This window comes from Dipodomys ordii, unplaced genomic scaffold, assembly GCF_000151885.1.
Source record: "Dipodomys ordii isolate 6190 unplaced genomic scaffold, Dord_2.0 Scaffold89, whole genome shotgun sequence".
Classification (NCBI taxonomy): Eukaryota; Metazoa; Chordata; class Mammalia; order Rodentia; family Heteromyidae; genus Dipodomys; species Dipodomys ordii.
Window position 1 is genome coordinate 1,444,695 of NW_012267305.1, and position 12,461 is coordinate 1,457,155.

Genomic DNA, 12,461 nt, shown 5'->3' on the forward strand with positions numbered 1-12,461 from the left:
AGCACTCTACCACTTGAGCCACAGCTCTACTTCTGATTTTTTGAGTGGTTAATTGAAAATAAGAGTCTCATGGGGACTTCTCTGCCCAGGCTGGCTTTGAACCACAATCCTTAGATCTCAGCCTCCTGAGTAGCTAGGATTACAGGTATGAGTCACCAGCACCCGGCATACAAAGGGGTTTTAATAAAAAAAATGTCACTTTAGTACATGAGACTCTTATCTTCAGTTAACCAGCAAAAAGCCAGAAGTGAAGTTATGGCTCAAGGGGTAGAGGGCCAGCCCTGGGCAAAAAAGCTAAGTGATAGCAAGGGACATTGAGTCCTGAGTTTAAGCACACAGACAAAAAATGTCTGTCTGTCTGTCTGTCTGTCTACCTCCTTACCTACTAATTTACCCTATCTATCTATCTATCTATCTATCTATCTATCTATCTATCTATCTATCTATCTATCTATCTATCTATCTATCTATCTATCTATCTATCCATCCATCCATCTAACTTTGCAAAGCCACATGACACACCGTGGTGGAAACATTCACAAAACCCTGCACTCCATATGTAACTTTCCACCACATCTTATACGCACCTTGTTGGCCACAGCATTCACACTAGGTCTCGCATCATAGATGGTAAGTTTTGAAATTTGTCTATTTGTCTCCCTGATTGCATCCAGGTACTTCTCATCATCCTTATTCCGTTTGCCACTCATGCCAACAAGAGGCTGACTGCAGCGCACAATAACTGTCTTGTTTTCAGGATGAATCCATGACAGCACCTATGGTTCATTCAGAAAGTTTAAGTTATCAAGTTTCAAGAAACTAATTCGAACAACAAAAGTAAAGCTAAAACTAAAACACCAAAGTAAATCTGATTTCCTAAAATAAAATACTTGTTTACTTGCAAGTTCATGAGGTGTATGATGAGAAAAATGTATTCAATCCTATGACTACTTAGAAATAATCCCACCCACCGGTTGCTTTACCAGTCTTTTCTTAATTAGTACTAACATTTAACAGAAACTAAATGTTTACCTCAAAGAAGGTATGCATTCAAAGGGAACAGAAAGCTTTTGTTATTTGAATCTTGGGAGCTCACGCTGGGTTTTCTATCATATGGAAATAGCATGAGCAAAAATTAAGAGCCAGGCACTGGTGGCCCTTGCCTGTAATCCTAGCTTCTCAGGAGGCTGAGATCTGAGGATCATGATTCAAACACAGCCTAGGCAAGAAAGTCAGCGAGACTCTTATGTCCAATAAATTACTAAAAAAACTAAAAGGGGAGCTATGGCTCAAGTGGTAGAGTGCTAGACTTGAGCAAAAGAAGCCCAGGGACAGTGCCCATGCCCTGAGTTCAAGCCCCAGAACCAGCAGTAGAAAAGTAAGAGACAAAGGGAATATCTCTGATACAATATGTTGTTCAAAATGGGTGACAATGTTGTCAGACACCTTCTATTCATACACTGTTTTGTAGAATGGGAACTTCTTTGTACAACTACCTAAAGATAATAATAAAAAATGTTAAAAAAACATGTTGTTCAAAATATTAACTCATATCTGTAGATAATTTCCCATTTGAGTCCAAATTCTCAAATCTAATGCAGGAGGAAGAAAATACAAGGGAAGCAGGGAAGATTCTGGACTGCCAAGAGAGCTCCCAGTCCCCTCAAATCAGTTTTCTCCAATTTATCTGTAAGTCTAAACCCATTTGTAGCCTGGCTTCCCAGTTCACATGTAGCATATGAGAAAAAGTACATATAAAAGGCAGCTAATCAGATAAGGTCCTGAAAACTACCAAGTTGTACAGTGCAGATGGAGGATTGCTCTGTTTGTGAAGTAGAACTCAATAAAATTGTTCACAGTAGTGGAGATCTGACTTCTAATGTTCTTTAGCACAACTAGATATGTATGGTGGACAGCAATTTGCTGAATATTTCACAACAGTTGGAATATTTTGCATGCTTCCAGTGAATAATAACTGTCTGAGGTGATGAGGGCTGTGCCACGTTTCCTGACCTGACCAGCCCACAGTACATATGTATAACAGAACATTACACTGTACTCCACAAATATGTATAGTTACGATTCATCAATTAAAAATAAACTGTCTATGTATATACAAAGAACACCTAGGGGGCTGAGAAAGGTGAGATGATGACAGTATGGGCTTAGGGGACAGATGCCAGTTTTGCTCTGGCTCTAGCCTTAGACATCTAACTTATGGCCTCTCTGGTTTTCTCTCCTCCTTGGTCATATGATAGACAGTTGCTAGGAGGTGAAGGGAAGAATGTTCATAAAGTAAGTTCCTATTAGCTTCCAGAGAATGGCCAGTCAGGTCAGGCCCTAGTACAAAGAAATGCAGACAGAAGGAAAGTGGCATATCCATGTAGGCTCACTTAATAGAAGACCAAAAAATCTTGTTGTCTCTAAAGTCACTGTCCAATGATGCTTACAAATTATGTTTATTATAATGACAACTGGCTTCTAAGAAAAGCTAGCATAATAATAAAAACAGTCATTCATGAAATGGAGTTAGGGCTCAAGTGGTAGAGTGCTAGCCTTGATCACAACAGCTCAAGACAGCACCCGGACCCTGACTTCAAGCCACAGGACTGGCATGCATATGCAGACACGCAGACACGCAGACACACACACACACACACACACACACACACACACACACACACACACACACATCTTTAACACAGTAGATACACAATACATACTGAATGTACAAATCTACTCATAGTGCCCTAGCCCCATTCCTCTTGTGGGTAAGCAAAGTATCAGCAAGATTGTGATACAGACTATGCCTTTGGCCCCAAAAAATATGTCCAAGCCAAACCTCAGAGGACTGAACTTGTACTCCAAGCTTCATAATCACTGCTTCTAACAAAATGAGCTAAAGAACATACTTTTAAGTACAATGTAGATCATGATGATATGAGCTGATAAATAATAAAAAAAAAAGCAAGAGCATTTTCAAAGTAATGATGCAGGGTGACAGTATACAATGGTTCTTCTCAAGTATCCTTTTAAGGACAAGAATGTCTAGACTTGAAAGTTAAGGGCAAAGTGACATTAAATCTTAATGTCTTCTACCTTTGTTTTGAAGAACCTACTTGCGTGAAACAAAACCCATTGTACTTATTATGACAGACCTTGAAAGGTGACAGAGGAAAAAAGTATGTCTCGATTTTTACTCAATAAAACAGATGTATATAGTAAAGGGTATGACAGTGTGTAAATATTTAAAAACTAAAAGGGAACTCTGTGAACTAGGTTTAATGACATGGTTGGTATAACATCCAGAATAATCTGCTCTTGATTCCAGTTCTGTAACACACCAAGATGACAGCCATAAAGAACTTTTCCTTCCTCTTCACTCTCCCTCCTTCCTTCCCTCCTTCTCTTGTTCTTTACACAGCACTAGGATCAGCCATGATGTCATCATATAAGCCCTCTTTCCTCTTTTCTACACAGTTCTCTATCTACCTACCTTCTCTACCCTCCATTCATTTTGAGGTCCTGAAGGGCAGATGTTATTTTACTTTTTTCCCCATTTGACAAGGTGCTTTGCCCTCAAAGGACCCTTGCTAAGTATTTGTTAGAAGGAGATTTAGAAATAAAGGTTTCTGTGAATTACATGTCCTCTGTTCCTAGAGAATATAAAAGCATGTAATTCAGAGAAATATTCTTTGAGAGCAATGTTAATAGCAGTACTCACAGGAATGCGGTTTCGGGATCTAAACGTTGCAACTCTCCTGAGGTCGTCATCAGAGGTACGATAGGGAACCACCAGAAGAGCAGGGTAAGTGTCACAGAGTTCATAGCACTTATTAATAAAAGTTATTCTCCAGTGGTGATTGGGCAAGCCCTGCAGGAAAAAAGAGGAAGTCTAAGTCAATACCACATGACTTCAGACTTTGCATTTTGGCTGGGGCCTCTTTTTTCTTCTTTCTAGCATTCAGTGTGCATGCTTCTTTGACCCCAGGGTGATGACAACCTACCTATTTATAATAAGGATGTCAAATCAATAACCCAGACATGAAGGACATGGACAAAACACTGTGGTCTCCACATTTCTAAACTATCTTTTTGCAAGTACACATTCATTTGACTTTGATATCTTCCTTTATTTGATGTCTATACTACTCAGACAATACAGATAAATCCAAGTTCATCTCCCACCCATGCATCCCCCACCTCCAAGAAAATAACCATATATAATGCTAATCTGTATCTAACCGAGGGCAAAAGAGATCAGGTAACTTCTCACTCAAAACTGAATGAAAGCTATCATCTATTACCAAGTGAAAGAGGCGAGGCTTATGAGGAAAAATCACAGAGGGGAAATAAAAGAAAACCCCTCAGGGGAGGCTCATTTCTCCACCTCCTGTGAGTGTTTAAAATTCAGTCATTTGGGACTGAGGTAACCCTACAGGTTGTGTGAGTAGTACAGTCATTTGCATTTTAAATAGACTGCTACTGTGACAAGGAGATACCTTCCCTCCTCTCATCTACCCACAAAATGATATCCCATATGGACAAAATCCAGAGGTGGTGGAATACTCTTCCCCATACTCACAAATGCACAAATACACACACAAAAGTGAGCTAGGTGGGTGTTTGCTTTGGGGACAGACATTGTACCTTTTCTTTAGGTCTGGCCCTATGTATCACGGGCCAAACAGATGCTGGGTCTGATGTTGAATCCAATTAGAGGGGTTTAAGTCCCATCAGAAAGTTATAAGAAAAAAAGATTGAATATAATGGCAGTCTAGAACAAAGTACCTTCAGAAGTTCATATACACATGCAGTCTTAAAAATAGGAACTAAATTTGCTTCAAGCTCTACAGCTTGAGCTAAAGAAAAGTCTTACTATTTTCAATAATGCTCTAGAAATATGATAACATACTTTGCTATCTAATATTTCAGAGGTCTCCATAACATGACAATTGTTTCAGTGGGTTTTTCTTCCACCTAAGTAGCCAACCAGTCCAGGAAAGAGCTCAGTAAACTGAGAGGTATTCACAGACTTTGAAAACTCAGTTGTCTAAAGATGATGTATGGAAGCAATGGGACATACTACCTCACACATGTAATCTAGAGGAAAACGCTGACACATAATCCCAGAGCATCAAATCTGCTTATGAATATGCAAAGCACTGGGGAAAATGGGCTTGAGCTGGTTCTCAAAACTCATTCAACAAATATGCCAACTATTTTAAGAGTTTTGTAGAAGAATTATTAATAGTCCATTGCAGCCAGGCACTGATGGGTCATGCCTATACTCCTTGATACTCAGAAAACTGAGATCTGAGGATCCCAGATCAAAGTCAACCCGAGCAGGCAAATCTGAGAGACCCTTATCTCCAATTAATGAGGAAAACACTGGAAGTGGAACTGTGGCTCAAGTAGGAGAGTGTCAGTCTTGAGTGGAAAAGCCAAGTGAACACTCATGGCCCTTAGTTCAAGCTCAGTACTGACATGCACACAAAAAAACGTACATTGCTAAAACTCCTAGTCATTCTACACATTTGGTTGTATCAGAGGTCAATGATAAAAACAATTATTAATATACAATCATCAAATGTTTTGTGAAAGACATCATGACAGTAAAGCAGTTAAATTCATCTGAATCTAAAATTCAGAATGATTATAATTTAAATTTCATGGTGATAGTTAAGCTCCCAAATATAGAAATAAATAACAACATGAATCCCCAAAAGTAAAATGTAGAGAGGTTTGGATTTTCTAGATCCTAGGTATCTGACTCATCTCATAAGATAAAAGTTTAGTTTTTCATATAGGGATACAGAAACTGGTCATTCAGCTTTAAAGAGACTGGAATTGTAAATTACACAGTGACAGAATGAATTACAGTATACAAAATGTGGCTAGTGCCATGGCCATTAAAAATACTAAGCAAGGATATTACTGGTTTTTAGAGACATACTGCCCCTATGCATGAGAACCAACACATATCAGACAACATCTATCAACTTACCTGCCTTCTATATTCTTCAACTGGATTATACACAGCCCATCCATCTACATTAAACTTCTCTTCATTTAAAAATGCAAATAATGGCTAGGAAATGCAAAGAAATGAATTGAAAGTTCAGTGTGACCAAATACTGTATTAGTAATATACCTTTTGATTTTTCACAAAATAAAATTTCACTGAATTTTCTGACCATGAAATTACAACCCAAACTGAGACTTACAACAAAGATCCGTGGAAAATTCAGGCCAGACGTACACAATTTCTATCTGGAGTAATAATTACTTTTGAAACATCAATTTTCTATGGCTACAAACATCTCTTTTAATTTGCTTTTAAAATGTAGCTCCATAAAAATTTTTTGATTTTTCAGACCAAAAAGTATCTATCAATTTTAAACAGTATTTTCTAACTGTTTAGGTAAAAGCCACTAAAAGTATAGAAATTTAGGAATGATTATTAAACAATGTACCTCTCTCAAAAGAGTGCAGTGACATGTTTAGCTATTTAAAAGAGAACTAGGCCATTGGAAAACTTTTAATTAACTGTTTTTTTTTTGTGAATTCCTAATCAGAGACCTCGTATGGCTTCTCTGTATGCCCACTCTCAAGACATTATTGATGAATTTCTTAGCTTCAAATGTCATCTGTCCACTGGTGGCCAATATAGCACTTCCCTGGGCTCTAGAAGTGTCCCTGTAAGTGCTGACTGATGCTAATACCCCTCCCCCCTCACAAAGCCACACTCTTGACTCCAACTTACCAGTTCTACTATTTCCAGTCCACACACTTCAGCCAATGACAGCCCTGACCTAGCTCACTAAGCCAAGAATCTTAAAAAAGTCATTTTTGTCCTCCACCTGACTAATACCCTGATCCATCTCTTACTTGGCTTGGTATAATAACTTCTGACTGCTCCCCTGGTCTTCATCTTTACACCTTGAAGGTCAGAGTAAGAGTGTGCCACAGTTAAGTTAGGTCAAGTCATTTCCCTGTCATGATCCCCTGTGGCTTTCCATCTGGCTCAGAGTAAAAGTAGAAGTCCTTCCAATGGCTAACGTGGCCATGTGCCATCTGGCTGCCTTTCCCTGATCACTCTGCTCTGGCCACACTGGCCTCCTGTGCTGCTCCCTGAAAGTTTACAGCATACATCAGCTTCAGGGCTTTTGTACCTATTCTTCTATGCTCCACTATCCTCTTCTCTTGTGGCTGATTCTCTTATTTCTCTCATTTCTGACCAAAAGTAACCCGAACCAAGATATTTTCTGACACATTACGGAAACCCAACATGCTACTTCCTCCAACCATGCCCTTCCCACCTACGTCTTACTCTCTCACATCACTTATTAGCATTGGGTTTATCACATGGACACTTGCTCACTATTGGATCTCCACTGTCCCCTTTTTAGCACATTAACTCCAAGGAGGTGGTCACTTGCTTTGTTCTTATCTTCGATCCTAGTAAGTAGAACAGTGCCTGCTCCATGGTTGAAAGAACACATATTTGTGGACTGCATAACAACTTGAAGTCCTATAACCCCTGCACACCTGCTTTCTCTGGAGGGTCCATGGCTGGGACCTTTTCCTCTATGGATTTCCCTCCTCCAGCAGTACTGAAGCACATGTTTTCCCCATATTTCCCCAAGCATGCAGTACCCTCAGCAGGCCTCAAGTCTACCAGTGCTAGGCGAGAGCTTTGTGCTCTGCACAGACACTGATATAGCTAAGCAATTCACTGAGGCTCAAGCCTGAGATAGAACCCAGAGCGATGCTTAATTATTCAGTCCTGCTGGGGAAAATCAATGAGCCCTATGAACTGAAGTCTAACTCAGACATTGGGTGAAACAGAATGAAATTATATGGTGTACTTTATCTATTAACAGAATCTTTGGAACAAACCTAAGGCATTCTCTGGGTAAGATATCATCACTTTGAACACCTGCTACCATACCAGTCAGTCCCTGTGATCTTGGCAAAGTTGTAGATGGCAGAGAGTTTGAAACATTGCAGATTTTACAAGAAAACTTGGAAATAATGTCTTGTCTGCAACATGATTTTTGTTCCTTTGCTTTTAGTTATTCACCTGTTGCCCATGAAGCTCAAGGAAATATGGAATGAGTGCTTAAATGAATGGATGCTTGAACATTTTTCTAGAGAAAAAAATCAAGTTCAATAATACTATCAGTGTTCATTAGCACGCCAGAAGAATTTTCAAGGTAAACTATTATCTCACAGTCACTGATATTCAAGCACCTTTTTAAGCCACAAGCATCCTTTCTTCTATCTTATGTGAAAACTGCTGATGTTACAGAAAGTTATAGAATTATTCTCAGCTGAAAACTATATGGCCTACATTAAAATTATCTCCATAATTTCCTCAAGCACAAACAACAGGAAGTTTTTTTTTCCTCCTGAGAGTAAGGAGACAACATCCCCATGGTAGCTATATATCAGGTGGCCTTTCTCAAGAATGTCTTTCTTTTTTATTTATTTATTTATTTTTTTAATTTGTGAACATACTGTACAGAGGGGTTACAATTACATGGGCAGGATAATGCGTACATTTCTTACCAAGCATTGCAGCCTCCTACTTTGGTTTACCCTTCACATCCCTTCCCAGCCTCCCCCCTCTCAAGAATGTCTTTCTACAGTGACAGTTCACCATTGTGAATGAGGTCAAGGTATTGTTTACTCTGAAACATGCCTATAACAGGCTGGCGACAGAAACAGCTCCCAGTTTACTCTTGATGCTAAGAGTCTGGTCACAACTCAAATATTTTGTGAAAATTAATTGATTACATAATGGTCCAATACTTCTCACCATGAAATAAAATAGCAATGAATGTAATAATACTGCATCCCAGTACTAATCCCCTATCTTTACCATCTAAATAAATTAGCTTATAGTTAGTTACATGACAACATTTTCCTTTTTTTTATGACATTTTTCAAAAGCATTGCTTACTAGTATAAGTTTCCACAAACAACTTGACTCAACTGAAACAAGCATTCTAAAAGAATGAATTCAAAGGAATATGCCAGGACCTAATTTCCAGAGATCTTAGTTATTTTTCTCATTAAATATGCAGATGAGAGAAACAAAGCAAGAATTTTATAATATGAGCTCCCAGTAGGAAAAAAGATGAACATCGAGTATTAAAGCAGGTCTTATGAAATCCATAGTCTGCATATCATTATTGCTTTTTAAAACTGTAATTATGCACAGTCTTTATCAAAGGAAACAAAAATAACAGACCAACATTACCTATAACTTTGGAAAGTCACTCAGCTATTGTAATTCATATGCAATATTTACAGTCATTGTACAACTGTACAAATTACATAGTTTGAAAGATATGTAATGATTTGTAAGTTAAATCCATTATCACTCTGTAAAGTTGAATTTTTTGTTGTTGTTGTTGGTCATGGGGCCTGAACTCTGGGCCTTTGCGCTGTCCCTGAGCTTTTCAGCTCAAGGCTAGTGCTCTACCACTTGAGCCACAGTGCCACTTCCAGTTTTCTGGTGGTTAATTGGAGATAAGAGTTTCATGGACTTTCATGCCTGGGCTGGCTTTGAACCACGATTTTCAGATCTCAGCCTCCTGAGTAGCTAGGATTATAAGCGTGAGCTACCAGCGCCCAGGTGAATGTGTTATTTTTAAAGAAAGTGTTTTCAACATTTTTCCTTAAATTCTTTAAATACTAGATGGGGATAAATAAACTATATAATTACTATCCTATTTTTACTTTCTAGAATCAACTACTTAGATGTTGAATCAGAAAGTAGACAGAAATGGTAACTACCACTGCAACAAGTTTTTACCAGCTTGTTCTTTCAAACTTTCTTCATCATTATCAGACTTCAATTACTACACTACAAAGTATACATATCAGCCTTTAGATTCTCATCCTCCTGGTTTTCTGAAAATTGTTTCTCAGTGCTTTTCCTTGGCTACTGTGTTTCCCTTTTCAGTCTTTGCCCACCCCCTTGTGCTCTGACCTTTCTCCTCGTTTCCTAATCTATAATTTCTCTTAGAATACCTAGGGTCTCAGATCTTCAATAATTATTCACAACCTACACCTCAAGCAGACACTTTATTCATGAGCTCAAGAGCTTATTTCTCAATATTTCTGCATAATAATGCCTCTATCTTTATTTACTAGTATATGCTCCAAGACCTCACATGGATGAGTAAAGCTGCTAGTAGAATGAACCCCTGTATAGATTGTATTTTCCCTGAAGTTTTGTCACTTCGTCCCAGAGTTAATCTGTCTGGACATCACTATTGTAAAGTATGGAGTTTCCAAGGCAAAGTGGAAACTGGTTACAACCTTCATTCTGAAAACTATTCAAACTCAAGTTATTACATTTTTAGTTGCCATTTCTTTTCTCTTCTGGATCATACATTCCAATAATTGTCCCTAAATACTACCTCATGTGGGTCCATTTTGCCCATTAATTTGGGAGATGGAAAGGCCATGGAGAGCACTGGGTGTGGAATTTTATCCATTAACTACCCTCTTAGAAGGAAGTCCTGTTTACCAGAGAGGAAATGCTAAGGTCTACCCTGATTTCATCTTTGCTTGGAGGAGAATTCCAGAAAAATCCAGCCCCAATCAAGCAAAGTCTGCAAACAGTGGCAGTGTTGTGTCAGGTGACAGTGAGCATTTGATGGTCAGTGCAGTCTGTGTGGCTTCTGAGTCAAGGTGCTTCCTTCCCCAGGGCTTGGCCTCTGAACTGGGCTAACCGGGGCGGGTTTACTCTAAGAAGTCCAAGAAGGATGTCTATTTCCCATCTCACCCCTACTGAACCAGAATCTCTACGGGATGACTTCTCTACTGGCCTAGTCTAGGAAGGACATCTGGAATACAACAGAAACCTTGAGAATTTGTAGTGAAGCTAGTAACTGGTTTAATTTTATTTAATTACATTGAGGCAATCGTGCATTCCCAGGAAGTTGCTAAGAAATATCAAGAGAGATTGCATACAGTCAATGCTACCTTCCCAAATACTAATATCTTTTATAATACAAGATACTATTAAAACTAGGAAACTGACCGCAGAGAACGTATGCTGTCAACTGCCCAGGTCTGGTTCCCCCAAGTGAACATTTTATCAGTTCTAGTACCTACTAGTCAAGAGATACAATACATAGAGACTTTTACAAAAGCAATCATGTACATTTCTCCAGATCAAAATAGCACACAGTAACATCTGAAATATGTTAAAGGACAAAGTTAAGATGAAAACCTCTGATTTCACACTAGGGATAAAAACAGTTCTGACATAAAAAAAAACCCATAATCTGTCATTTGAATTTATATGTACTTAGCATTGCTATGTCTTGTCCAAAATGACAACAGATTTTAGTTTTAACTTAATTGGCCATTATTTTTAATGGCTCTAATCACTAACTACTTATTTTCTTGATCAGTCTTACTATGTATTTTTAAATTATTATTCATTTTTATTACCTTTAAGTAGTTCTATGAAGGGGTTTCAATTCAACATTTCAATTTCAGTTTTGCTATGTTTGAACAGGAATTTAAGTAAGCCTTCTTTCTCATTTAATTTCTGAAATATTTTTAATTGAAAATATAGAAATGCTTCCATCTACCACTGAAGGACACAGAAATGTCTAGATACCTCATTCCCACTTTTTAGATTACAATTAAGAAACAAGATCCCTTCATAGAAGAAGAGAGGCTTTGAAAATTGGCATTATGTGGACAGGCTTTCAGTGTATGTATTTCACATGATTTGGCATTAGTGAGTTCATACAAATTAGTTTGAAACAGTTATTCCAAAAAACGGACAAAAGTTTCAAAGGTCAAAGGCAGTTTTGCACATAAATTAACATTTATGTTTTCATTTCTGTAAATAATTTTCCTGATCCTATTTCTATTGCCCACTAAATCCATAACCTTTGTACTGGCTCATCATCTTTACCTTTGCGTATAAATATACCTATATATCGATTCAGGAAAAAACTAAAAAAGTACATCTGAAATGACATTTGAAACCATTTTGGAAAAGGAGCACTCTTAACTACTCATCCATAATCATAATCATAATCACGTCATAATCATGACATTTCTCAGGGCTTATCTGCTGTACCTATTTGCCACTGTAATTCCCTCTCCTGGAAATTTTGGTTACATCTATGAAAAAAGTGAACCTACCAAAACCTACAATATAAATTATCCAGGCCAGAGCTCAGGATCTACACCTCCTATTTCACCTGCCTCCTAGAGGTCTATAATTGGTTGTGCCACAGGTAGTTGAGCCTTAGCAGATCCCATGTGGAACTTCTTTCTCACTCTTTTATCCAGAAATCTTCCTTTTGGATCACAGCATTCTCCCTCTGACTATATTCAATCACCATGTAGACCTTTCTGAAATTCATTCTCTCCCTTCACTGTTCCATGTCATCACAGATCAAGGAGACTAATAAAGA

At 38.2% G+C, this 12,461-nt stretch overlaps 1 protein-coding gene across 7 annotated transcripts in view; it reads right to left on the minus strand.

Moving 5' to 3' along the window:
- Mtm1 (myotubularin 1) overlaps positions 1–12,461 on the minus strand; it is an 89,773-nt gene that overhangs the window by 22,282 nt on the left and 55,030 nt on the right. For 6 of the 7 annotated variants that reach the window (XM_013025986.1, XM_013025988.1, XM_013025985.1 and 3 more), the window contains 3 exons: positions 6,008–6,091; positions 3,725–3,874; positions 588–776 (listed from right to left, as the gene is read on the minus strand). In XM_013025986.1, the coding sequence (XP_012881440.1) occupies positions 588–776; positions 3,725–3,874; positions 6,008–6,091 (423 nt within the window). The remainder of the gene's footprint in view (positions 1–587; positions 777–3,724; positions 3,875–6,007; positions 6,092–12,461) is intronic. The other variant, XM_013025987.1, reaches the window with a different exon arrangement.